At 58.8% G+C, this 26,959-nt stretch overlaps 1 protein-coding gene across 1 annotated transcript; it reads right to left on the bottom strand.

Moving 5' to 3' along the window:
• ARAP3 (ArfGAP with RhoGAP domain, ankyrin repeat and PH domain 3) lies at positions 1-26,035 on the bottom strand. The gene is made up of 34 exons (XM_054287987.1): positions 26,012-26,035; positions 23,191-24,263; positions 22,543-22,598; positions 22,214-22,287; positions 21,372-21,442; positions 16,336-16,605; positions 15,179-15,248; positions 14,650-14,770; positions 14,264-14,451; positions 12,640-12,746; positions 12,340-12,539; positions 12,118-12,203; positions 11,213-11,395; positions 10,851-11,013; positions 9,794-9,925; positions 9,567-9,723; positions 9,343-9,445; positions 8,546-8,744; positions 8,397-8,460; positions 7,833-7,996; positions 7,478-7,690; positions 6,580-6,685; positions 5,964-6,111; positions 5,739-5,807; positions 5,360-5,434; positions 5,137-5,251; positions 3,943-4,071; positions 3,282-3,415; positions 3,059-3,141; positions 2,824-2,859; positions 2,329-2,392; positions 2,067-2,204; positions 1,760-1,798; positions 1-1,117 (listed from the first exon to the last, which is right to left on the bottom strand). The coding sequence occupies exons 2-34, from the start codon at positions 24,222-24,224 to the stop codon at positions 551-553; spliced, it is 5,358 nt and encodes a 1,785-aa protein (XP_054143962.1). The 5' UTR covers positions 24,225-24,263; positions 26,012-26,035; the 3' UTR covers positions 1-550.
• Between the last annotated feature and the right edge of the window lie 924 nt (positions 26,036-26,959).

Consider the following 26,959-nt stretch of genomic DNA (forward strand, 5'->3'; position numbering starts at 1 on the left):
TCCATCGCCAGGACTAACGCCAGGCACACACGGCCAGCCCTGCTGCTGCTGCGCTCCCTTTCCCCCCAGACTATGCCCCAGTGGATGCAAGGAGGGGAAGGGGAGATGGCTTGGGTGTCCTGGCCCTGCCCTGCAGGCCCAGAGCTGGAGGGGACACGCTGTGTGCCCCCGTGCTGGCAGGCACCCCATGCCCCCTGCCTGGCACGGTGCTGCCAAACATGCGGGCACCACATTCCTGCTTTGTTTCCCCTTTACTTGTGTCCCTTGATGCTGGGCTCCATGACAGGTGTGCCACCCATGAGCAAGGGCACAGTGGGTGGCAGCAGTCCCAGCCCTTCCTGAGGGGGTACCATGGCCCAACATCCTGGTCACCACTTGTCCCTTCGGTTCTGATCCCAGCCTGGCTGTGGGATGAGGAGGAGGAGCAGGGTGGAGGCTCCACGATGTGGGAGTGTGGGGTACCCATCCTCTCTGCCATGGGGTACCCATCATCGCTGCCACCGGGCATGGCTTGACCCTGGGTTGGTGGCCATCCCTTTGGCACAGCGGGTCATGTCACCGGCTGGCCAGGCCCCGGGGGTTGGCCATCGCTCTTCCTGAGGATGACACTGCTGAGCTCCTGCATCAGTTTGTCACTGATGGGAGAGGGAGGCTGCAGGCTCCTCTTCCTGGGCAGCTCCAGGGAGGTCTCTGTGGTGGGGCTGCTCCCTGGTGTGGCTGCCTGCTCCCAGTCCCTGCCCAGAGCCAGGGAAGGCTCCATGTTCCTCTCCAGAGAGGACGTTTTTGTGGGTCTGAGCCCCGGGCTCGGGGCTTTGCTACTCTCCAGGTTCAAGCCCCTTTCGAGGGACACGGCTTTGGTGACAGAGGGCCCTGTCACCCTCTGGGCTGGGCTGGCAGGCAGTGAGGAGCGCAAGGCAGTGCCTGGGGGCTCCTCAGGGAACGGGGATGGCTTCTTGGACCTGTCCACGGGGGGCACGGCCACCAGCTCTGCCAGCAGCCCCTGCCCCAGGTCCAGCGCCGCCAGCTCGGGGAAGTTCCCCACTTCCTCGTAGACAGGATCAGTGTCTGCCTCCTTCTCCTGCTGCTCCTCCAGAGAGTCCTGGTGGACCTTCATGGGCTGGGGAGGGCAGGGGGCAGGGTGAGGGGCACTGCCCACACAGCTCAGCTGTACCCCTCCGTCCCCCCTCACCCTGCCCTCCCTGCACTGCCTGGGGATCCTCGTCCCTCGCCATGGGGCTGATACCTGCAGGGCACCCACCCTCCACCAGGTGCCTCGGCTCAGGCACTGCTGCCCTTTCTTCCCCACGGCTGAGGAAGGGGAGTTTTGGTCTCTGCCTGGGAATGGTCCACGCCACCAACCCAGCACCCCTTGGTTCCAGGGTCGGGGGGCAGGTGGATCCCATGCAGAGCACAAAGCCAGGAGAGATGAGGTTCAGCTCCGTGGCCTTTTTGGAAATACCCTGATGGCAAGGCACACTTAAACCTCTTTTCTCGCATTCCTTCCATTGATACCCTATGGGCACTGTGTGCCCAAGGGGAGAGAGGCTCTGGGAACTGGGCTGGACTGGTGACCCCTTGCTTGCCCACACTGGGACCATGCAGGGACCCTCATCCCCAGGAAGGGAACACGCAGAGCAGTGGGCACCCCCTCATCTGCCACACAAGGTGGGCACATCTCTGAGTGCCCGTGGGATGCTGCAGGTGAGCCCTGGCACAGTGCAAAGCCAGCAGCAGGTGCTCCAGGTGTGCAGGTACTTACAAAGAACATGGACAAAGTCCTTCGCGTGTGCAGGCGGCGCTAGAAACAGAGGAGACGGACAAGGGGTGAGCACGGAGAGCACAGAGCAGGGCCACGGCTGCCTGGGCAGGCAGGGCAGGGCAGAGGCTGCAGGAGCTGCCACGGACACGGGCACGGACACGGACACGAGCATGGCACACAGCACACACAGCACCATCGGTGCGCCAGCCTCTCCAGCCCGGCGGTGGGCACGGGGTCCTGGGGTGGGTACAAGGACCAGGATGGGTGCAGGAGCACCTGTGGGCAGGGGGAGCTGCAGGGGCTTTACCAGGGTCTGGTTGGCAGAGAGCATGGTGGCATCGGTGCTGTCCCCGTGCAGGGGCACCAGTGGCATTGTCCCGAATTTCTGCTTGGCCAGGTCGGAGGAGGAGCGGCGGCGCAGCACCACGGGGCGCAGGTCATCGTGCTGTGCACAGGGACAGGGTGGGCATGGGGGTCAGGTCCTGCCAGCCCCCTGCCAGCCCTGCCAGCCCCCTGCCAGCCCCCTTCTGGCCCTGCCCAGCTGGGTGGCACTGCCAGCCTGCACCCACCTGAGCCTTGAGGATGCTGGTGGTCCAGTCCCACAGCTCAGCCTGCCCTGAGCACACCAGGTACCTGCAGAGCAAACAGTGGAGAAGCTGCCAGGGAGTGGGGGCAGAGGGGCCCATGTCCCCTTGTCACGTTGTCTGTGAGCCTGAGGCTCTCAGGTTCATCTACGCCCTACAGGGCTAAACCTCTGAACATCTCTGTGTGCCCAAATTGCTGCTTTAGGGCAAGGTGGGAGCTTTTAGGGCACCCAGCACCACCCAGGGGTGCTGGGTGGGTGGGGAGGCAGGAAGGCTGCATGGCAGGGACGTGGGTGGCTCCTGGAGCCTGGCTCCCATCCTGTGCCAGGGACAGTGGCAGCACCACTCTGCCTCTGAATAGCCCCAGCTCTGCCCTGACCCCAGGGCCTTGTACCACTGCTCCTGGCTGTTCCACTCCTACTAAACTGGGGACAGATCTCAACCTCCCCCAGGCCCAGGATGGCAGGGGAAGGTACTCACAGCTGCTGCTTGTCCAGGGTCAGCGTGAAACCCCACCTGGAAAGGAACACAAGGCTGTAGGGCAGCACTGCCAAGCTCAGACACAGCCTGGGGTCTGTGGGCAGGGGGCTGAGCTCGCCCCACAGGCACAGGCTTTGGGTCCAGGTGTACCCCAGCAGCTGGGCTTGGGTGCCAGGAGCAGGCACTGAGGGGTGGATATCTGCCCCAGTGCCATGCCTGGGAAGGTCCCACTTACTGAGCTGGTGGCTTCAGCTTCTTCCTAATGCCCATGTAAACCTTGGCAGCGTCCAGGGGCCACTCACGCTCTGGCTTGGCACTCTGGGAAAGGACATCCAGTGGGTCAGCCTGGCTTGGTGCCAGCCTCCCTGCCAGGAGAACAGCCCCCACTGTGCCGCTGCTGTCCCCAGGCTCCTCCTGCCACCCCTGGGGCTGAGATCCATCCCACAGCACCCCCCTACCCTCTTCTCCTTGAGCAGCAGCAGCTTCCTGTCCTGGATGACGAAGTAACGCTCCTGGAACTTGTTCCCCAGCAGCTTGGAGGGCTCCTCCCGGCACTTGAGCAGCCCACACTTGGGGGTCTCACGCTTGGCACCTGCCCAGTGTGGGGACAGAACAGTCAGGAGGGCTGGCAGGGTGGCATTGCAGGGGCACCCTGTCGCAGACATCTTTTATGAAAAATCCTTTCCTTAGGAGTTTTCCTCTTAAGAAGCTGAGAGGCCTCAGGAACAAAATGTAAACAATGATTATCTGCTGCTGTGGAATGCAATAAGTAGATCTTTGATTAGCTCATGTTAGATGATTGTAATTAATGGCTAATCACAGCTCAGCTGGCTCGGACAGAGAGCGAAGCCACAAACTTCTGTTATTATTCTTTCTTATTCTATTTTAGCTAGCCTTCTGATAAAACTTTTTCTTCTATTCTTTTAGTATAGTTTTAATGTAATATATATCATAAAATAATAAATCAAACCTTCTGAAACATGGAGTCAGATCTTTGTCTCTTGCCCAATCCAAAAACCACCGGTGATGTGCCCCTGATGGCTGCAAGGGGAAGCTCAGGCAGAGCTGTCCCCCTCTGGGGACACCCCGAGGGGCTGGGTCCCTTTGTGCCCGCCTTACCTGTGAAGAGACAGCTGCCCTCGCCGATGGGCACCTTCCTCACCAGCAGGTACGCAGAGCTGGGCTCCGGGAGCTTGCACCACTGCAAGGCCTGCTCCAGCACCTTCTCCTTGGGGTGCAGGGGCCGCTCTGGGGACACAGGGACACTCTCACCACCGTGCCAGCTCCTGTCCCCTCTGCCACCACCAGAAAGGCAGTTTGATGTTGGGTTTACTAGGATTGTGATTCATATAATACCGTAACCTCCAAGTTTTAGAAGCAGGGCTGCTAGTAGTATGGAACTGGCAATGGGAGATTCTATATGGGCTTCAGGCAGTCACAGATGCAGGCTGTATAGGGAGGCTTTAACTACAAAGGCTAGGAGAAGAGCTAGGCTTGTGGCCAGGCCTGATCAAGAAGAGTTTAATGTAGGATGTGAAAGTTTGAGTACTGGGAAGTATAGTGTGCCAATTTGATTGTGCAGGTGGAGGATAGCAATTAGTAGTGGGAGTGAGCTGGTGAGTGTATAAAATAGGAGATAAATGCCAGCATTTAGGTGTTCTGGTTGGTTCCCTCATCGTGCGATGAGGATGAGGGTGGGGAATAGGGTAGCTTCGAATGCAATGTAAAAGAGTATTTAGCTCTGAGGCTGAGAAGGCTGAGAGGATGAATAGTTGAGCTAGAATACTGTTGTAGCAAAGACTCGTTTGTGGTTGGTGGGTTCTTGTTCTAGGTGGTTTTGGCTCGCTGTCCCCCACGCCTGCCCCTCACCAGCCTGGCCATGCCAGGAGCACCCCCTGGGCCATGCCCTGTGCTCACCCAGCTCCCCGTGCTCACCCAGCTCCTTGTGCTCACTCAGCTCCCCATGCTCACCCAGTTCCCCATGCTCACCCAGCTCCCCGTGCTCACCCAGCTCCCCATGCTCACTCAGCTCCCCATGCTCACCCAGCTCCCCGCGCTCACCCAGCTCCCCGTGCTCACCCAGCTTGCTGTGCTCACTCAGCTCCCCATGCTCACCCAGTTCCCCATGCTCACCCAGCTCCCCGTGCTCACCCAGCTCCCCATGCTCACCCAGCTCCCCGTGCTCACTCAGCTCCTCGTTCTCACTCAGCTCCTCGTTCTCACCCAGCTCCCTGTGCTCACCCAGCTCCCCGTGCTCACCCAGCTCCCCATGCTCACTCAGCTCCCCATGCTCACCCAGCTCCCCGTGCTCACCCAGCTCCCCGTTCTCCAGAGCCTCGAAGGTCAGCCAGATGTCCAGGCTGGCGGGCACGTTGCGCATCTCCAGCACCTGGTTGGTCAGTTCCTCTGCTGTCATGGTGGGGGACACCTGGGGCCAGACACACGGGGAGCTGCACTGGGTGGTGCAGGATGGGTCCCAGGGGAGCCAGGAGCTCCCTCCCCACGTGCTCTGGCACAGCCCTGCTCTGGGACTCACCTTCAGGGTGACGCAGCAGTCGGACACCTTCTGCTCCAGGTACACCTCAATGATGAGGTCTCCTGCCTGGGAGAGCTGCGGGGAGAGTGGTGGCATTGGTGAGGTGTTGGTGTGGGTGCTGAGCACATCCCACCCTCCTGGGGCTGGAGATGGTATCCTGGGAAACTGGGGCTGCTCCTCCCCTGGGAGGAGCCTCAGGGTGGCAGGCACAGGAGAGATAAGAGGGGGATAAGATAGCAGCAAACATCCCTTCCCAAATGAGGATATGGGACAGTGTGGATCTAAGGCATGCAGCCTGGGAGTGTCCCCATCCTCCAGCCAATTCCCCCAGCCCAGGGGTCCCTGATGTGGTGAGGGCCAACAAGAACATTCCCAGTACCTGGGTGTCCTTCCAGGTGGTGATCAGGCTGTTCTCCAGATCCATCTGGGATACCTGATCCTCATCAATCTGCCACAGGAAGGGTGCACAGGGTCAGCGTGGAGCAGGATCAGGCTTGAGGACACAGGGCCAGGGTGGAGGAATGCAGGGGGAGGCAGAGGTGGGGCTGTGGGGGGATCCAGGGGATCAGAGCCAGCATGGAGGGGGCTGCAGGCCCCTGCTTACGTTGAAGATGCTGACATAGTTGTCAATGAGATCTTCCATCACCTTGACCTCGTGCTCCCCTTTGCCGTCGGTCTGGAAGAGGCTGGGTGCGAAGAGCAGCGACAGGTTCTTGGTGCTCATCTGGTTGAGGTCTGCACATTTCTGCACCCTGGCACAAGGAGCACACAGGTGAGGGGCTGGTCCTGCTCAAGGTTTCAGCCCCAGCCACCCTCCTCTGCCTCATACAAACAGCCTGGATGTCCCCAGCCCCTCAGCAGTGGGAACTCCAAACTGGGCAGTTCCTGTTTTGAGAACTTCCCTCTGACATCAAACCAGACAAGGGTGCTACCTCAAACTCTGACCCACAATGGGAATTGAGTGTTTTCTGTCTTTTTGGGGCACTGCATGATATTTACATCCTACAGAGTGGTGTTCCCTAGTCCCAACCCTCCTGTTGCTCCCCCTTGCTGGAGGATGACTTTGGGAATGTTCAAGGTGTCCCAGCACCAGCTGTGTGGGTGGAGCAGGGCATGGGCCCTCCCTGTCTCTTAGGGGTAGGAGCCAGCACTCCCTGGGCAGCAGGGAGATGCCCCAGGGCTGGCTGAACATGGGGACCCTGGCTGGGGGCCCCACTGACCGGTAGAGGTGCCCGATGAGCGCAGCCAGGGTTTTGTGGTTGAGGCGAGGCAGGCGGTGGATGAGCTCCTTGTACCGCTCCAAGCGCTGCGGCTTCGAGGAGATCTCTGGAGGGAGGAGAACCAGATCCTGGCTGAACCCAGTGATCCAGAGGTGACACAGCACCCAGGCTGGCACCAGAACCCATCCAGAGGAACACTGGCCCCAGGGTGTTGGGGAAGATGAAACAGGAAAGCCTTATAAATATGATTGTCTGGCAAAAGATTTTGAGAATATGGAAACTATAAGCGAGATTGAAATGAAAGCAAGCTTTGAGATACCTCAGTTACTGAACAACTGGAAAACAATGGTGTGGCCAGCTGAAGGTAATCCCCTTTTGATGGAACAACACCCTCTGCCTGCAGACAGCTCCAAGGGTCAGAGCAGACCCTGCAGCTTGGCAGAAGGGGCCCAAAGAGGAGTTTTTAGGGTTTAAAATGTAACACAGTATGGTAATGTAGTAATTCTTATAGGCTGTATGTAAATGCTATAGGATTTGTATATTGTACTAGATTGGTTAGTGAGAATTAGAATATTCAACACAGAAGAAGATTTATGGTATTGTAACGGGAACTTTGCTCTCTTACCCCGTTTATTTTTTTACCCCTTTATGCTCTTACCCCTTTTACTCTCTTACCCTTTTATTCTCTTCCCCTCTCATCCTCTCTCCCCCTCTCTTCTCTCAGTCCTGCTCCAGCTGGCAGCTCCCAGCAGGGCCCTGCATCCAGGCCCTTTGCAATAAACCCCAAGTTCCTGACCTGGCTGCAGAGATCTCTCGTCTCTGTCCGTCCCAACCATCCTAACCCCGTCACTCCTACACAGGGAACCCAGTGGAGAGCAGGGCTGGGTGAAGGAGATACCTGCAGCCTCCTTCCACTGCGGGTGCAGCTCCAGGGTGAAGATGGGATCTTCCAGCTCCCTGAAGAACCTCTTGAGCACGTCGGTGACATCCTCGATGAAGTTGTCGCTGATGCGCAGCTTGACATTGCGGGCGTCCCGCCGGAACTCCTCCATCAGTACCTTGATCCGGGACTTGGCGCCGTTCTTGCGGTAAATCCCCTCGTGCCGCAGCCCTGGGACAGGGACACGGGGTCACAGGGGCCGGGTCCTGCTCAGAGAATCCCTCATGGAGCTGGTGGCCCCGGAGTGGTGCCTTCTGCCTGGATTGTTGGCCATCCTGAGGTGCTGGAGAGCACAGGGACGTGCTGGGCTCACCGTACTGGGTGATGAAGGCGATGCAGGAGTCCACGATGATGGGGATGTCTGCCCTGCTCAGCTGCTGGTCCCTCAGAGCGTTGCCCCGGCCCCCTGCCGATGCCTGGATGTCACTGTACCACGCTGCCGAGTCTGCCCGCGACAAGCCCTGCAGGTAAAATGTCCTGAGAACAACAAGGGCAGAAAAGAAGGAATGAGGGTAGTCCCAGGGGCAGGTTATCCCTCCTGCCTGTGACAGGGTGTGAAGGCCATCCAGGCTGAGCTGAGGGACACCCTACCCCACCAAAACACCCCTGCAAGGCCCTCAGTCACAGCCCTGCTGTCCCTGTAACTTCCCCACCAGGGATTTGGGATCAGCGTTGGCCCATCCCTGTGGGAACACTTACTACTGAGAATTACAGACTGTCTGTGCTGACAGGCACTGACCCCCAAGAGAACACTGCATTTGAGTCTCAGCTCATCTCACTACACCTGAGTCCCAGCACATCCCAAAGTGCCTTTGCCCTGGGCAGCAAGTCGAGGTTGCTTGGCTCACTCCCCATCACCCCCACGGCCAGGACTCACCTCCCCATCTCCACCAGGACCAGCAGCTCCTTCTTCTCCGGGGTGTCCGTGGGGAGAACCAGACCTGCATTGGGTGAGAAGCTGAGCAGTCAGAGCCACACAGGGCCACCATGGTGCCCGTCCTGGCCCTGTGAGCTCCCGGCACTCACTGAGCTCCTGCAGCCGCCGCAGGTTGATGCTGTCCTCGGCCCCGTCCTCCTCGGCAGGGCAGATGAAGAGGTGGCTCTTCTGCAGGATGAAGAAGGCCCTCTGCCAGCGCTCGGGGTTCAGCATGCACTTGTAGCGCAGCTGCCCCACGCGCTGGAACTCGTAGCCCAGCAGGCAGTGGCAGCTCACGGGGGTGAACCACTGTGGGATGGAACAGGACATGAGTGGGGTGAAGAATCCCGAGGGCTGACCCCCATGAGGATGGGGGCTGTCGCAGATATCTTTTTATGAAAATCCTTTCCTCAGGACTTTTCTTCCTGAGAAGCTGAGAGGCTTCAGGAACAAAATGTAAACATTGATTATCTGCTGCTGTGAAATGCAACAGGTGCATCTGTGATTGGTCTCATGTGGTTGTTTCTAATTAATGGCCAATCACAGTCAGCTGGCTCAGACAGAGAGCCTGAGGCAGCTGCCTTTGTTATCATTCTTTTCCTTCCTATTCTTAGCTTAGCTAGCCTTCTGAGATGAAACCTTTTCTTCTATTCTTTTAGTGTAGTTTTAATGTAATATATATCATAAAATAATAAATAAAGCCTTCTGTAATATGGAGTCAAATTCTCATCTCTTCCCTCAACCTGAGGCCCCTGCGAACACAGTCACAGGGGGCAGCTCACCAGGGAGGACAGGAGCCCTGGAAAGGGAGGAGAGGCTTCCCACAGTGGATGAAGGGCATGGGGAGCTGTGAGGAATCACAGTGGGTGAGCAGGGACAGTCTGGGGACACGCTGGGGCTGGCTCACCTTGCCGATGGCACTGGCCCAGGCTTGCAGCGTTTCAGGCCCATCAGTTCCCAGCTGCTGCACTTTCTCCCCAGTGAGGAAGAGCTCAAGGGTGAAGCGAAACCTGCAGAGGATGAAGCAGCCGTGAGGGCAACCCTGCCCTCAGAGCCAGAGCAGGGAGCCCAGCCCTGCTGTCTGTGTGCCCCAGGCTCTCTGGGCAGGACTGGGGGCATGGCGAGGGGTACCTTTCCGTGGGGCCGGGGCTGGTGAGTGCCTGGTGGGCTCTGTTGACCCCCAGGGAGAGGAGATCCCCGCTGTCAACGTGGCCCAGGGGCTCAGTGCATTTCTCAGTCTCGAAGAAGAGCAGGGCTCTCTCCAGGGAGCACCACGTGCGCTGGAAGTCTGCAGGAGCAGTGGCTCAGTGGCACCGGGGTGGGCACCTCTGCCTGCCCTCCCCAGTGCCCACACTCACCCTCTTTGCTCTTCCTGGCCCCTGGGAGCTTTGGGGGGGCCGTGGCCCGGTACAGGTACCCGCTGTGTGTCACTGGCTGGGTGATCTCGTTGTACACACCCTCGGGACCCGGGTCCTGTGTGCGGGGGCTCCCTGTGGGACACAGTACAGAGGGTGGGGGGGTGTCGGAACTCAGTGAATCCCTCTGGGTGTCCAGAGTTGTTGAGAACCCCTTCAGGGGGCTCAGAGACCCCGGCACACATCCCATAGCACCTGTGGATTTGATTTTGACCCTTGGAGCAAGTTGCCATCTTTGTATGAGGACTTGAAAGTCACACAGGTTTGAATAGTGTAATAACAAAATGATCACAGGGTGAAAATGTAGATTTTAGGATTTTTGGTATGGGGGTTATGGGGACAAGATGGAGGAATCTGGGCGTGTCCAGCCTTTCTCCTTCTTCTTGTTCTCCATTTTCTACAGTAATGTTGGCACTTTGGGATCGGTCTAGAGTAGAAGTGCACTGTCTAACATAGGTGATAGGTATTGGGAATTAAGTGTAAATATGTTATACGTAGTTTGTAGTATAAAAAGACAACACTGCCTCGGGGACAGTCAGAGTGCCTGTGGCTGCCCTGCTGAGCAGATCTCGGCTGGGCAGAAAGAAAATTTTATAGATAAGAATTAATAAACGACCTCAAGACCGAAAAGTGAAGAGTCCAGACTCGTTCCTCAGCCACGCAGGCCGAAGCAGAGACATCCTGCACATCTCGGGGCAGCAATTAACAACAGCAACCCGAGGTGGGGGGAGCAGGAACCCACCTAATTGTGGCTACAGAGGGAGATCCCCTCATGCAGGTGTAGGCAAAGGGGTGTGCAGACATGGGGTTCTCTGAAAAGGGACTCCAGAGGAACCCGCTCATCAGAGATCCCAGAGGAATCCTTCAACAGGGCGAGTCCCCCAGGTAGCCAGGACACCCTGAGTGTCCCCGGCCTTGGGCCATGCCAGGAGGGGCAGGGCCAGCAGCAAACAGGAATTTCCTCCACCACAGCCAGATGGAGCTCAAGGCCCCTCTTTACCTGAAAGGTTCCTGGGCCTTTTGCTCTCTGGTCCCCACCAGAGGTCGGCCCCCGGGGCCGCCTCGCTGGCAGCAGGGTCAGAGGCCAGGGCAGCCTCCGAGGATGAGAAGAACTGCAGGATGGTCTTGAGCAGGGCTGGTCCTGCCACTGCAGAGCACAGCGCCTGGGGTGAAACAGCCACATTTAGGGATCCCACCCTGGCTCATGGAGACCCCAGTGATGCCCCAAGGCAGCCAAACCAGGGCACAACCTCCCAAAATGTGCCTGGCATGAAGGAGCGAGCACACGCAGCCAGGCAGGAGGGGCTGGCACCTCAGGCCAGCAGCTCTGGGGTGGCTCCAGTCCCTGGAGGTGTCCCCTACCTGCAGCACCTCCTCCTGAGTCCCGTAGTGAGGGTGGGGCAGGCGGTACCGGCCCTCCCGGTACTTGCGGGCGATGAATTCCCGTCTCTGCTCGGCGCTGCTCTCCGGGGTGATGGCCTCGCTGGCGGGGAGCCTGGCGGCCCAGAACCGGTTGGCTCGGTCATTTCCCAGCACGATGAAGAGCTGTGGGAGAGTCCCGTGGTCATGGCGAGCCCCAGAGTCAGCAGGAGGAGCAGCATTCCCAGTGTTCCTGCATCCTGAGGGGGGCTGTGCGGATGCTGCCTGCCAGGAGCAGCCTGGGCCCTGAGCACAGGATGCCCTGGTCTGAGTGCCTGACCTTCATGATTTCATTGCACCCCTGAGTACCTTACATACATGATTTAATTGCACCCCCGAGTGTATCACCTGCATGATTTCATTGCACCCCCAAGTGCCTTACCTGCACAATTTCATTGCACCCCTGAGCTTATTACCTGCATGATTTCATTGCACCTGAGTGCCTCAACTGTATGATTTAATTGCACCCTGAGTGCTTCACCTGCACAATTTCATTGCACCCCTGAGCTTACTACTTGCATGATTTCATTGCACCCCAAGTGCCTCACCTACACAATTTCATTGCACCCCTGAGTGTCTCACCTGCAGGATTTCATTGCACCTACGACTGTCCAACTTGCATGATTTCATTGCACTCCTGCCCCATCTGCATGATTTCACTGCACCCCTGAGTGCCTCACCTGTATGATTTCATTGCACCCCCAAATGCCTCATCTGCACTATTTCATTGGACCTGAGTGTCTTGCTTGCACGATTTCATTGTGCCCCTGAGCGTCTCACCTGCATGATTTCCTTGCATTCCTGAGTGTCTCACCTGCATGATTTCATTACATCCCCAAGTGTCTCACCTGCACGATTTCATTGGACCAGACGCTGGTGTCCAGCTTCAGGCTTTGCACCTTGGAAATGTTGGAGCCCAGGCTGCGGTGCTGCCCTGCAAGGAGCAGGAGAGTCAGCACCCCTTGATCCTGCCAGGGAACTGAGCCCCAAGTTATGCCCACATCCCAGGCAGACCATGCCTGCCCAGGCCAGCCCAGCCCACACCCTGTGCCCCCCAGGAGCTGTCTCACCTGCACACTGCTTGCAAATCACCACACAGAGGTTGATGGATGCCCAGTCAGGACTCTGAGCACAGCAGTCAGCACAGTGTTTGTTGGTTTTGTTGGACCAGATCTTCTCTGCCACCTCGTAGTCGTAGAGCATCTCGGCGATGGCCTCCTGCAGCGCCTCCATCCACTCCCGCTTCTCCCGCTCTGACTCAGCCACGAAGCTGGGAGCACAGCACAGCCCGAGCTCAGGGGCTGCAGCCACCAGTGCCCAGCCAAGCCCCAGGCTGCTCCTCCCTGCCCATCCCCTGAATCCCAGCATACCTGAACGTTTTGGAGGGGGTGATGAGCTCGAAGCTGCGGCTCTTGGCCTCGCGGATGGTGGAACCGCGCATCTCGATGAAGAACATGGCAATGCCCATCTTGAAGAACTGCAATTCAGGGTGACAGCGCTGTTGGTTCTGCTGGGCACCACCCTGGGCACGACTTGGGGCTGCAGCCATGGCACCACCAGCACCCCATCCCTGCTTTGCATGGACAAACTCCTGCTACTCCCTCAGCCACCTCTCACCTGACATAAAGCACCCTGCAAACACCTTCAAATGAAAGGCAGCTTCTGCCCACAACCCTGAAATATGGATACCCAGGTGTCCTGGGCTGCAAGATGTGGTTTGGGGGTGTGTATTCTGTTTCCCATCCATTAGAGCTGGAGCAGTTATCTTCTGTTCATTCAATAACTTAATCTTATTATTAAGTTTCCTTTATGTCTCCCCCAGCCAATCCTCCCTCCAGGAGATCTCTGCTGTCCATGGCCACTGAGTGTCCCTGCAGGGCTGATCCAGTTCCAGCATCCCATGGGGAGATGCTGCGCCCAGGGGAGGAGCCAAGCATTCCTACCTGGATCCAATCTGGGCCTGGCACAGCACAGCAGCCTTTGCCCCCTGCATTGCCAGAGGAGCAGCTTTCTGCTGCCCTGCATGGCCAGAGGGAGCCCAGGCCCATCTGCAGCAGCCCTGGAGCTGCAGAGGAAAACTCCCCCCTTGTGCAGGATCCCTGCTGCAGCAGAGCCACAGCTGGCACTGCAGGAGGGCTGAGCCCCCATGGGATGGGGCTGGGACACCCCCTGACACACAGGGGGCAGGGCATGCTCTCACTCTGGCAGTGTTGGTTTGTATTACTGCATTGTTTATTTTATTTTATTTTATTTTATTTTATTTTATTTTATTTTATTTTATTTTATTTTATTTTATTTTATTTTATTTTTCTTCCCTAATAAAGAACTGTTATTCCTGCTTCCATATCTTTGCCTTAATTTCAAAATTACAATAATTCAGAGGGAGGGGGTTTACGTTTTCCATTTCAGGGAGCCTTCTGCCTTCCTTAACAAACACCTGGCTTTTCAAACCAAGACACCAGGTCCCTTTTTTTGGGGGATTCAAGTCAGGGACACTCTCAAAACAAGTATCAAACTGAGCCAACTCCTCAGAGCTGATGCTGCTAAGTGCACAGCAGGCACCTGCAAGTGAAGTGATGGAAATAAAACCAGGGGTGCTAAGAAAATTAAGCAGGAAGGAAGTGAGGTGTTCTGTGGGCAGCAGCAGGAGCAGCAGTGTGGGAGGTGACAGGGGCCAGCTCTCCCTGTGGGTGCCCCTTGCAGCAGGTGTGTTTGCTGCCATTGATGCAGCTGCCCTGGGATGGGTTGGGATGCTTAGTGTGATCAAGACCAAAATGCCTGGTGGAGATGATGATGATTTGGTGATAGTGAGAAGGTTGGGAGGGGGGTCCACTCCTGGTACCCACCCCTGCTGCCCTGGGTAGGATCTCCAGCTTCTTGCTCTGCCATTCCCCTTTTCCTGCCCACCCATTTCCTCTGTGCTCTCCCTTTGGCACCAGCCTTGGCTCAGCTCCCTCCACCCCTCTCATCCCACGTGGGGGTCTGGCCACAAACCTGCTCGCTCTTGTACAGCCACATCTCAGGCAGGCTCAGGGCTGCGAAAACCTTGGACTTGTGGCCCTTCAACTCCAGGGTTCCTGACTTCTGGCAGTGGGCAGTGTTGGCAGGCCGGGGCCGGGACCCCACCAGGCGCTGCTCCATCACCTTCTTCTGCAGCGTGGAGCACCACTCATTCCTCTGGGCTGGGGGGCAGGCAGGAGGGAGCGGGGCTGAGCCCTTCCCACAGCCCTGGCACGGAGCAGAGCACCCAGAGGGCAGGCAGGGAGGCAGGGCATGTTTTGGGGATGGGGTGAGAGCTGCCTGTAGGGTGCTCTGCCTGGAGAAGGGAGGCAGGGATGGCTCCTTAGGGCTGGTGGGCCCTGGCCCATGTTTTCACTCACCCTCGTTCTCAGCACGGAAGACAAAGATCCGATGGCTGGTGATGACCTGGAACTTGTTGTCCTTGGTGGAACGAGCCATTTCAATCACAGACAGTGGGATCACTCCTTTGGGATAGGGCTCCTGGAACGAGCCCCAGGTGGGGTTACCCCCTTTGCCCTTCCCACAGGGCACCTCCATGACCTGGCACATCCTCCACACCCCCAGGTGCTCTGCTGGTGCAGCCTGCGGGCGCCAGCAGCCAGGGGAGTGCTGGGGGTTCAGGAAGGGGTGGATCCATGGCTGGGATCCTATTTCCAGCAGGACCTCCCCTTCCCTGCTCCCTGTTGGCAGAGGGACCCTTGCTATCCTGGGCTCCCCATGGCTGAGGCTGTGCTGGGAGCCTGCCTGGCATCAGCTGCTCCACCCTGGTGATGGCAGAGCACTGCTGGCTCCTTCCAGAAGGATAAGGGCAGGCCAAGGGGATGTGGCAGCTCCCCAGGTGCTGTCGAGGTTCAGCCTCCCCACCCTGCCCTGCTGTGCCGTCGGTACCTTCTCACTGCTGGAGTACATCAGGTTCTTCCCATCGAAACGGACGTAGCGCCTCTGGAAGACATAGTTCCTGTTGGGATGGCAGAAAAACTGTTGGGAAGAGGATGAGTGCCCCTCATAGATCCTTCCTTCTCCCAGGCATGGCCGCACAGAGAGGCACTCAAAAGGTTCCTCTTCCAAGGGACCACCAGTGCAGCCACCTCACCTTGCACAAGGGGGCTTTACCTACAGGGGCTGCCCCATCCCTTCAGGTGCTCCAGGCCAGTTGGACAGGGCTGGGAGCAAACTGGGATAGTGCAAGGTGTCCCTGCCCATAGCATGGTGTGGAACGAGATTATCTTAATGTCACAGACATATTTTATGAAAAATCCTTTCCTTAGGATTTTTTCTCCTGAGGAGCTGAGAGACCTCAGGAACAAAATGTAAACAATGGTTATCGGCTGCTGTGGAATGCAACAGGTGCATCTGTGATGGGCCCATGTTGATCGTTTCTAAATAATGGCCAATCACAGTCAGCTGGCTTGGACTCTCTGAGAGTCAGGAGCTTTTGTTATCATTCCATTCTCTGCCTTCCTTTCAAGCCTTCTGATGAAATCCTTTTTTTCTATTTTTTTAGCATAGTTTTAATATAATATATATCATGAAATAATAAATTCCTTCTGAAATATAGAAATAATAATAAATAAATATAAATATTTAAATATATAAATAATTATAATAATTACAAATATATTTAATATATAATAAATATATTAAATATACAAATAATTGTAACAATTATAAATATTTAAATATATAAATAAATATATATAACTATATAATAAATATATAATAAATATATAATATATATAATATATATAATATACATAATATATATAATATATATAATATATATAATATATATAATATATTATATATATTATATATATAAATAAAGAATTAATTCCTTCTGAAACCTGGAGTCAGATCCTCATCTCCTTCCTCTTCCTGGGACCCCTGTGAACACCACCACCATTGGTGACCCCGAGTGACGAAAAATTCCCACAGTCTTCAGGTCCTTCCCAACCCAAAGCCCACTGTGACTCCACGCCATCCCATGTACCCCTGAGGGGACAGCTTGTCCAGCCAAGTTGTGACCCCACACCAGCCCCACGTACCCCTGAGGGGACAGCTTGTCCAGCCAGCCGCTGAGCATGGTGGGCCGTGGCTCGCACAGCGAGGTGAAGCTGGCGTACGGGGAGATGGTCAGGTCGTCCTGGAGCTCGTCAGGGTACAGGTGTGCGGGCAGGCTGAACGGGGAGCCCTGCGCCCGCGGCGCCTCCACCGTGGAATAGCCCTCGGTGTCGCTGTGGGCGATGCGCTCGATGAGCCGGCTGCGGCCCTCCTCATCCTCACTGCGGCCCTCGCTGCTGCACTCGCTGCTGGTCCTGTGCCAAGAGGGGCTGGCAGGGAGCTGGGCACCACAGCCTGGACCTGGGCAATGTCTGGGGACACCTGGCACTGCTCCTGGGCAATGCCACCCCGTCTGGGGACACCACTGCAATGCCACCCCGTCTGGGACACCTGGCACTGCTCCTGCCTGGGCAGCGCAGCACAGCATGCTCCTGGGCAATGCCACCCCGACTTGGGACACCTGGCACTGCTCCTGGGAAATGCCACCCCAACTGGGGACACCTGGCACTGCTCCTGGGCAATGCCACCCCATCTGGGGACACATGGCACTGCTCCTGGGCAATGCCACTCTGTCTGGGACATCTGGCACTGCTCCTGGGCAATGCCACCCTGTCTGGGACATCTGGCACTGCTCCTGGCCTCAGCCTGGCCTGCCTGGGGCACCCAGGGCTGTTGGGGTTTGCCTCTCTGGGAGTGCTCAGGAGCCCTGTGGCCACCAGCAGCCCGAGGCTCAGCTAGTCCTGTGGGATGGCACAAAGGCTGGGGCTCCCCTGCTTTGGGGAATGTCACACAGGCCACCACCACACCTGGCATCACCTCCTGTCCCCCTTCACAGGCAGCAAAAGGAAGCCAGGCAGATTCCCAATGCTAAATCCTGCTACACACCCAGCCCAGCTGCTCCCTCCCTGTGCCCTCCAGCATTCCCAGAACTGTGGAACTCCTGCCAGGACATCTCTGTGCCTGCTGGGCTGGTGGAGCTGCTGCATCCATCCCCATTCCTTGGGAAGCCATGCTAAACCCCCAGCCAGTCCTGCTGGGGCTCTCCAGCCATAACAATAAAAGGAAATTATAAAAATAAACTGCAAAGCCTGCCCCTTCCCATCAACCCTCTCAGCCAGGCGTTTTTATTTCCCTGGAAAGGAAATGTGCTGGAAAATGTCTGACAGTCCCAGGAGGTCACAGGGGCCGGCCCAGGTGCAATGGTGATGGGAGGAAGACATTCCTGGGACACCCCAACACCCACAGGAGAGCATCCCACCAAATTCCCCTGGGGAATCCAATGCCAGGGTGAAGAGGGGGCTCCTAAAAAGGCAACAAGGATGATCCAAGACTTGTCCCAGCTTCTGTGTGAGGAGCACCTGAGCAAACTGGGCATCTCCAGGGGACAGGGTGGATGATGGGGCAGGGTCATGAGAGCTGGAAGGACTCTCTTGGCCATCACTGCCTCAGCCTCAGGAGCTGGGTGACTGTCAGAACTCAGTGCATCCCTCCGGGTGTCCAGAGTTGCCAGGACCCCGCTGGGGGGCTTGGAGACCCTGGCACACAGCCCAGAACACCTGGGGATTTGATTTTGATCCCTGGAGCAAATTACCAGCCTTGTATGAGGACATGAAAGTCACAGAAATTTAAATAGTATAATAACAAAGTGATCACAGGGTGAAAATGTAGATTTTAGGATTTTTGGTATGGGGCTTTTATGGGGACAAGATGGAGGAACTTGGGCGTGTCCAGCCTTTCTTCTTGTTCTTCTTGTTCTCCATTTTCTGCAGTGATGTTGGCACTTTGGGATTGGTTTAGGATATAAGTGCACTGTCTAACATAGGTGTTAGGTATTGGGAATTAAGTGTAAATATGTTATACGTAGTTTGTAGTATAAAAAGACAACACTACCTCGGGGGCGGTCAGAGTGCCTGTGGCTGCCCTGCTGAGCAGATCTTGGCTGGGCAGAAAGAAAATTTTATAGATAAGAATTAATAAACAACCTCAAGACCGAAAACTGAAGAGCTCTGACTCGTTCTTCAGCCGCACGGGCCGAAACAGAGACATCCTGCACATCTCGGGGCAGCAATTACCAACAGCAACCCAAGAGGGGACATCAGACAAAGCCAAGGAGCAAGGGCAGAAGCACGTGGGAGAGGAGCAGATGAGCTATAGGAATCCTCCTTGGAGATGGAGATAATTTTGGAGAACAAACCCACAGAATGTGTGAAAGTGTCTCCAGTGTAAGATCATGAGAAGTTCAGGATCAGGAGGAGGATCCCAAACACTCCTAAACTCTCCCAACACCTGGATTTGGGCACTGCCTCATCCTAGGACAGGCCCTGGACAGGCACCTTCTGAGGATCAGCTGTCCCTGGTCCACATGGGACAGGAGCAAGCCCAAAATCCAAAATCTACCTGGGAAGATGCTGGAGCCACCCCAGCTGGGTCTGCTCAGAGAAACGGGATAGTGCTGGGGCTGAGGAGAGGATGGAGAGGGAAAACGGCCCCGTGTGGCTCCAGGAAAGACAAGGAATGGCCCTGGCTGGCCTCGAGGCTCGGAGCACAAGGAAAATCGCTGTTTAATTAGCACAACAGAGCCTTGGCACGGTGACTCATCTGGCTGGAATCCCAGCCTTGTCTGCAGATGCTTCAGGAGGGACTGGACAGGGATCAACGGTGTGGCTGGAGGACTCTGAGTCACAGACAGAGGGACAGCAGCCTTGAGTGCCAGGGCTGAGAGGGAGGCAGACCCACGGAATGGGGCAGGAAAAGAGGAAAACGGGAAAAAATCCACGGCAGCCCCTCCCTGAGCTGAGTCTTACAGTCAGTGAAGTTGCAAAGAGACAGAGGGCTCTGAGCATCTGTCAGGGCAAGCAAAGCCCACCCTTGGTGCCTGGTGAGTGTGACCCAGTGCCCTGAGCTCCGTGGGGTGACAGGGACACTGCTGTGCCACCTCTCTGTCCTGCTGGGGCTATAGCAGGCACCAGCGTTTCGGGGGGCTGAGCATCACCAGCGTGGATGCAGGTGCTCAGGCTCAGAGCAGGTAAATCCCACCTGCTGCACCCTCAGCTCCCAGTTTGCAGGAATTGTGCATTCCTCTCCCTCTTTCTGGGGATATTTTCTTGCAGGTGAGGTGGCTCTGCTCACCCCTGACACTGGCACTGTACACCCCAAGCCAGGGAGCAGCGTGGGCCAGACAAAGCTCCTCCAGAACACAGCAAGAGGAGCTACCACAGGTAGGAAAAGGGGCAGAAGGGCCCCTCTGGGGGTTGGGACTGGGAAATATTTCCCATGACCCAAAGTGGATGGGTGGGCTGCAGAGGATGGCTGGTCTTCCGCAGTGACACAAGGATGAGGACTGGAGAAGCAGCAGTGCTGCAGGGGAGGGTCAGGAGGTCCCACAGAGGCAACAGAGCCCCCCAGCAGCCCCTTGGACCCCACAGCTCTGCTCCAGGGAATGGGCTGGGACCAGTGGGGCTGGGGTGGGATGATGGAGTCTGGGAGTCTGACAATTACAAACACAGTCAAAACCTCCCTCTTAATCAGCCTAATCCCTATAACAATCTACATCCACTCCGGAGCAGAAACCCTCACCTCCTTCTGCAAAAGGGTCTCAGAGCTTTTCTGTCTCCTGTTCCACTCTCCACACCCCAGCCCTGCTTGGGCTGGGAGGAAAAACCTGAACTGCTGTCCCTGACAGTGCTAATGGCCACATCCTGCCTCCTCTCAGCAAAACCCCACAGCTGCCAGTGCCTGGCCAGTTCCCTTGGGGTGTTCTGAATCCCAAATCCCTGGAAGCCCCTGGATGCAGCCAGGTCAGTGCCCAGCTCCTCTCTGAGCTGGTTCAGAGGCTCCACAGGAGATTTCAGTATTTCTGTATTCCTATTTCAGTATTTCTGTGTGCAAAACTCCAGTTCCCAGGTGCTGGAGCTCTGGATCCTGAGAATTTTTGACTTTCTGTGCAGACACACTCTGATCCCCAGGAAAGCACTGCATGTGACCTGAGGCCATGGAAAAGGCTTCCAAAATTGATTAATAGCACTGGGATTATGGGTGTGTAGTTGATTAGAAGTGTGCAATGTCACAGGGTGGAAAACTTTGCCGTTCCCCATCCATGGCTGTGATCTGTGCCATGGATCAGGTGCCACCACGGTGCCACACACCCAGGGCACGAGAGGCACTAGGAGTGTCCCCAGGCTGGGCAGAAAGGCAGGACAGGGACAGGCACTGGCCAGCAAGGCCACAGCAGGGCTGGAGGCCACAGAGCTGCAGCTTCACCTCCTCCTCACTGAGCAACACAGGAAAAGGAACCCTCCCCATCCGAAATGGGAAGAGCAGCTTTCCTTCCTCTTTCTGAGATGCTATCAGGAGTTATGGAAAGTACATTTCAAAAGTGTTTTAAAGGTGCCCATCACAATTTTGCTGTCTTCCACCACAGAGTGCATGAGCAGCAGCAGATGATGATCTGGTGCTGCTGGAGCCCTCAGGGATTGCACAACCCCTCACCCAGAGCTTGGAGCCAGCTAATTTCCGAGTAATCCCTGTCCTCCATGGTGTTTCCCAGTTCCCAGAGGCCAAACAAGGTTCCTCTGGATGTGCAGTGTGCACTGCCCCTGGTGCTGCCCCTGCTGTGCCCCCTCTCAGAAATCTCCCACCAGCACAGCTCCTCTCATCTCCAAACCCATCAGCCCTTCTGGAGGCTGCTGACACCATTCCAGAGGCTCCTGATCAGCTCTGACGTGGGGTAAAACCCCCATTCCCCCTCAGGCTGTCCCCAGGGCTGTGCTCTGTCCCCTGAGGGCTGTCCCCTGTCAGGCTGTCCCCAGGGCTGTGCCCCCAGAATTCTCCCACCAGCACAGCTCCTCTCATCTCCAAACACATCAGCTCTTCTGCTGACACCATCCCAGAGCTCCTGATCAGCTCTGCTGTGGGGTAAATCCCAGGCTGTCCCCAGGGCTGTGCCCTGTCCCCTCTCAGGCTGTCCCCAAGGCTGTGCCCTGTCCCCTGTCCCCAGCTTACAGGGGATCCTGATCCCTACCTGCAGCCTTCCTGCTCCAGCTCCAGCTCGGACACGGCCTCGTAGCTCTGCTCAGAGGAGCTGCCAACACCCTGGGAGGAGAGAATGGTCACAGCTCCTGTCCCCTGTGCCCTGTGCCACATGCCAGATCCCCTGAGCCTGCCTGGCCTGCAGTGCAGGGGCTCACCTGTGACCCTGACCCAAAACCACAGAATGTGCTGAGCTGGAGGGACACATCCAGCCCAGCCCCTGTCCCTGCCCAGACCCCCAGCAATCCCCCCTGTGCATCCCTGGTGCCCAAAGGCTCCTGGAGCTCTGGCAGCCCAGCTCTGGGGCACCCAGGGCTGTTGGGGTTTGCCTCTCTGGGAGTGCTCAGGAGCCCCATGGCCACCAGCAGCCCGAGGCTCAGCTAGTCCTGTGGGATGGCACAAAGGCTGGGGCTCCCCTGCTTTGGGGAATGTCACACAGGCCACCACCACATGTCTCCAAACCCCTGGCATCACCTTCTTCCCACCTTCACAGGCAGCAAAAGGAAGCCAGGCAGATCCCCAATCCTAAATCCTGCTGCACACCCAGCCCAGCTGCTCCCTCCCTGTGCCCTCCAGCATTCCCAGCACTGTGGAACTCCTGCCAGGACATCTCTGTGCCTGCTGGGCTGGTGGAGCTGCTGCATCCATCCCCATTCCTTGGGAAGCCGTGCTAAACCCCCATTCCCTGGGCAGCCTGGGCAGTGCCAGCACCCTCTGGGGGAAGAACCTTTCCTGGGCACTGCTGGGCACCGTGGCCTTACCAGCTGCAGCTCCTGACTCTGGGATGCAGGGTGACAGCAGGGGACAGCCACCACCCCCTCAGTGTCCCCTCACCTTTGTTTCCCGGGGCAGCCCCACATGGCCGAAGATGGTCTCACTGTAGGGGGTGATGGGGGGCTCGTTCCCCTCTGTGGGCAGAGAGGGAGGGAAAGCATCAGAGGGGAGGCAGAGTGCCAGCCCTTGGGAGGGACCCCCGAGCCCACCACAGAGCCCCCAACACGCAGGGAGTGTGACACAGTGACACAGTGGCACAGGGGCTGGGCTGTTCATGGAGTGGCCACCCTCGGTGAGGCAGGGGCAGGGCTGGGGGGCATGCAGGGGCTGTGGGTGACCCCCTCCCCTTTCCGGGCACACCTCGGTCCCTGCTGTGCCCCGGGGCTCACCTGGCTTGCCGCTGGGTCTCTGTGGGATGGGGGGCAGGGCCCCGGGCCAGCCAGGACTGCAGGGAAACAGGACAGGGGTTATGGACTGGGGCCGTGCTGTCCGCTCTGGCTGCTGCCGAGCCCGGCTTTGTCCCCTGGAATGTGCAGCGTCCCCTCCCTGCTCCCAGTGCCCCCCTTGCTCCCTTCTCTTCCCACCCTGGCACTGCTGGGATGTTTTCTGGCACTGTGGGGCATTTCCCACCGCAGCATCTCCCCCCTCTGACATCTCCCACCTCATTCCCAGCCCCAGAACCTCACTCAGCCACCCCTCAGCATGCCGGGGACCCCCAGCCCTGCTGCCAGAGGGGCACAGAAAGGGCAGCAGCCCCTCCCTGCATCCAGCAGGAGCCATCGGGGGGCCCAGGGCTGTGCTGTCATCCCAGAGGGATCCCAGCTGCCGGGGAAGGCATGGGGAGGGTGCTGAAAGGGGCTGGTGAGCACCTGGGGGCAGCAGGGCCAGCTCTGGGGGGTGTCCTGGGGCTGGGGGGTCTCTGCACCCTCATCTCTGCCTGCTCTGTCCCTTCTAGTCCCGGGGCTGGGGGCTCTCTGCACCCCCATCTCTGCCTGCCCTGCCCCCTCCCTCAGCGCTGAGGGGCAGCCTCGGCTCACCCAGACCTGTCCTCCGGCCGGGGCTGCTCCTGCGGGCAGGGGGCGGGGGGCGGCGGGACCCCCTCGCCCCGGGGCCCGTCCTCCCCTCGCGGCTCCTCCGCGGCCGCCGCCGGGCGCTCGAGTCCCTCGTAGATGACATTGGAGACCATCTGCAGCCGGGGCTGCCCCGAGCCCGGCTCAGGGGGTGCCCGCGGGCTCGGCGAGGGGTCCCCCCTGCCCGGGGCAGCCTCCTGGGCACTGCCAGGACCGGGCTCGGCTGCCGGCGCCCTGTGCCTGTGCCGCGGGGGCACGCTGGGCACGGACGGGGGGCATGTCTGTCTGTCCTCCGCTGTGTCCAGGCTCTGTCCGTGGCTGGGGGATGGCCGTGTGTCCTCCCGAGCGCTGTCCCGCCCTCGCAGCCGGGACGCGATGGCACCCATGGTCACGGCTGCCCCCGGAGCCGCCTCCGGGCTCTCCAAATCCGTGGAGCTCTCCCCTGGCACGAAGCCCTCGAGTACCACAAAGGCTGATGGTGCCCGCTCGCTGCCCGCGCTGTGCGCTGGCACCGTGGGGCGTGCCAGGGGCGCGGGCACCGATCCCTGCTCCGCCTTTGAGCGAGGGAACACCGTCCTGGGCTTGGGAACGGGCTTCGGGGCGGCAGGAGCAGCGTCCTTGTCTGCAGGCGGTGCCTGGCCGGGCACGGGGACACGCGGCTGCGTCCCTAAGGCGTCGCTGGTCGCTCCCGGCTCTGCTCTCATGGCATCCTTGCCCTCCTGGGGGGCATCCAGCACCTCCGTGCCTTGGCAATGGGGGTCTCCTGCCGCAGCTGTGCCCCGGGGTTGGCTCAGCAGCCGAGTCTGCTGCGCCAGGGTGAGGATGCGCTTGCGGTGCCCGGTGGCGGTGATGCCGATCTGCTGCAGGTGGTGGCTGTCCAGAGAGGTGGCATCTCTGGCCACGTGGTATCCGTGCTGCTTGAAGACATCCCGGTACCGCTCCAGGTGGATGCTGGCCAGCCAGTCTGCGATATCCGAGTCAGGCCCGCACGGGGAGCTCATGGCCCTGGGGTGCCTCCGGACGGATGCTCAGCCCATCATCTGTGCGAGGAGGGGAGAGAGGGGCTCAGGAGGCGGCAGGGAGGGAAAGGGGGTGGGTTCAGATGCCGTGAAGGGCGCGGATCCCGCGGCTGGGAGGGCTGGATGCTCACAGAGGTGCCCACACAGAGGGCAGAGGGAAGCGCCGTCCCGCAGCCGCTCACCTCCCACTCCCAGCTTCGGGAGCCCCAGTCCTGCTGATCCCCAGCTCTACAGCACTCCCCGGGGCTGCCGGAGCCGTGACCCGAGCCCGGGCAGGGACTGAGGCTCACGGGGAGTGGGGCTGGGGCAGATACCGAGCTCCGGGACGCTCCGCGGGGCTGGGATGGATGCCGAGCTCCGGGACGCTCCGCGAGGCCGGGTTCGATACCGAGCTCCGGGACGCTCCGCGGGGCCGGGTTGGATGCCGAGCTCCGGGACTCCGCGGGGCCGGCGGGCGGGCAGAGCCGCGGGGTGGGGGCCGGGCAGATAGCGGGGGAGCCGCGGCCCCTCCCCGGGGATGGATGATGAGCTCCTGTGCCGGCCAGCGCACAGGGGAGGGCTCTGCGGCCGGAAGGGCCAGACCATAATCTGTCTCTCTCACTGCTGGCGAGGGCATGGGAGAGGTCAGCATGACTCACGGACAGACAGAGGGGGGACAGACTCCCACCCACCCACACACACACACACCCGCACATCGCTGCGGAGGCACGGGCAGGCTCGGGTGCCACCAGGGACGCTGAGCCCGAGGTGACTCCGCGGCACAGCCCGGGACAGAGCCCGCTGAGGGCCTTTTCCCATGAATCACGCAGCTCCGCGCTAAACCATCTGTGCTGACTGTGCTGCCACTGGCTCTTTTTCCAGTTCCTCCATTTCCCTCTATTGTTCGGCTCGGGCTTCCTTCCTGCTGCCTGCACGCTCCCACGCATCCCCTGCCCCCTCCCGCCGAGCCGCGTCCCGAACAGAGCCGGGAGAGCCGCGCTGAGCCCCCGTGCCCGGGCCGGGGCTGCCCGGGTGCCCTGCCAGGCTGCCGTGACCCCGCCAGCACGTGGGGGACGCTGTCAGCGAGGAGGAGAAGGGACAGCCACGGGGAGGAGGACAGGGGGACAGGACAGCTGTCAGGCTGTGCAGGACCGACAGAAAAGGCCTGGCAGGGCAGCAATGTCCCTCACAGAAAAGTCAGAGCAGGGCAGCGATGAACCTCACAGAAAGGGCAAGGGAGGACAAAAATGTTCCACACAGAAAGGGCCTGGCAGGGCCGGGCAGGGCAGGGCAGGACAGCGATGTCCCTCACAGAAAAGGCAGGGCATGGCAGAGATGTCCCACACAGAAAAGGCAGGGCAGAGATGTGACACACAGAAAGGTCAGGGCAGGACAGCAATGTCCCCCAGCAGTGTGGGCTGGGTGTCTGCGCCCCAGGGTTAAAGGGCTGTACCCGCTTCTGCCCTGCAGCTGGGGCCCAAATGGGGCAATTTCCCCCTTTTCCACGCCTGTATCGCCCTGAGGGATCTGCGGCCAGCTCTGCCCGCTGCCTGCCCTGCCCGGGGCTTCTCCAGTGAGGAGATGGCTCCTGAGACCTCCCCGTGCCTGGGGCTCTGGGGTCGTGCTGTGCTGTGGCCCTTTGGGGCAGTGACACTTCGCGTGCAGGTGGGCACCATCCCCGTGCCTATCAACCCCTGCCCAGCTGGCACAGTGAGCACGGGCTGCCCCAGCCCTGGCCCTTCCCAAATCTGTCCCATCCCTCTCCTGCCACCCCCGCGGTTGTCGCTCACCTCTGGCGGCCCGCAGCCCCCCGGGCCGGCTCCGGCGGGTGGGTGGCAGCGTCCTGGCTCTGCTGGGGCAGCACGGAGGGTGGCAGTGCCCTCTGGGCTCCGGGGGGATGCCAGGGCAGTCCCGTGCAGGAACCGCCGCGGGCTCCGCAGCGCCCAGCCTGCGCCTCCCACTGCCGGTCCCTCCTCCGGGCCAGCCCTCCGGTCCCCATCCCTGTCCCACCCTCTGTCCTGTCCCTTCCAGGCATGACGCTGCCCTGGCTGTGCTGGGTCCTGTCCCTCAGCCAGGCTCTGCCTTCCTTGGGGCTAGACTGAGGAAAACAAGCTAAAATATTCATGCTGATTATGGGAATCAGAGGCTGGCCCTTGAGGGTGAAATTTTGGGAAGATCAACACCTTTGTGCTGTGGGGATGCTGGGAATGCTGGCATCCCACTTCTGGGGGATGTGGGGTGAGCCGAGGGGCAGGATGGCAGCGGGGCTGGCATGGAACAGGGGCATCCAACGGGATTCCCTCCTGCAAGGAGCCTGAGCTTTCAGCACAGCCTGGCCCAGCTGCTTTTAACACAACAGCTCTTGCAAGAGCCCCAGCAGGGCTGCCCACCTCAGCTCTTACCAAACCTTGGGGGTGCCAAGGCTGATATCTCCCTCCTGATGCCATGCTGATAATCTGTCCCTGCCCTGTGAGGGCTGAGCATTGCCTTGCTCCAGCTCCAGCTCCTGCAGGTCCTTCCCCACCCCAGCAGTGCCCCAGAGCCAGTGTGGGGGTGCTGTGGGTATAAAACCCCTGCGTGCAGCTCAGGGGGAAAGGCACTCACCACAGGCTGCTGCTGCAAAGCAGAAGCTGAATTCAGCACGAGCCTGGCAAGGCTTCTGCCTTCCTTCCCTTTCCCCAGTGTCTGCTCCAGCAGGGAGGGAGTGACACATCCCCAGGGCAGGGGTGACACCAGGG

Source organism: Melozone crissalis, unplaced genomic scaffold (genome assembly GCF_028551555.1).
Source record: "Melozone crissalis strain CALT ecotype California unplaced genomic scaffold, PUWL_Pcris_2 ptg000061l_1, whole genome shotgun sequence".
NCBI lineage: Eukaryota > Metazoa > Chordata > Aves > Passeriformes > Passerellidae > Melozone > Melozone crissalis.

What these genes read in the sequence shown, in the direction of transcription:
- ARAP3 (XM_054287987.1), bottom strand. Translation starts at nt 24,224, where the DNA reads ATGAGCTCCCCGTGCGGGCCTGACTCGGATATCGCAGACTGGCTGGCC. An exon ending in GGCTGTACAAGAGCGAGCAG is followed by an intron (nt 12,747 to 14,263) that starts GTTTGTGGCCAG and finishes CCTGAATTGCAG; the next exon opens with TTCTTCAAGATGGGCATTGC. An exon ending in GCGGCGGCTGCAGGAGCTCA is followed by an intron (nt 8,461 to 8,545) that starts GTGAGTGCCGGG and finishes CACCCAATGCAG; the next exon opens with GTCTGGTTCTCCCCACGGAC.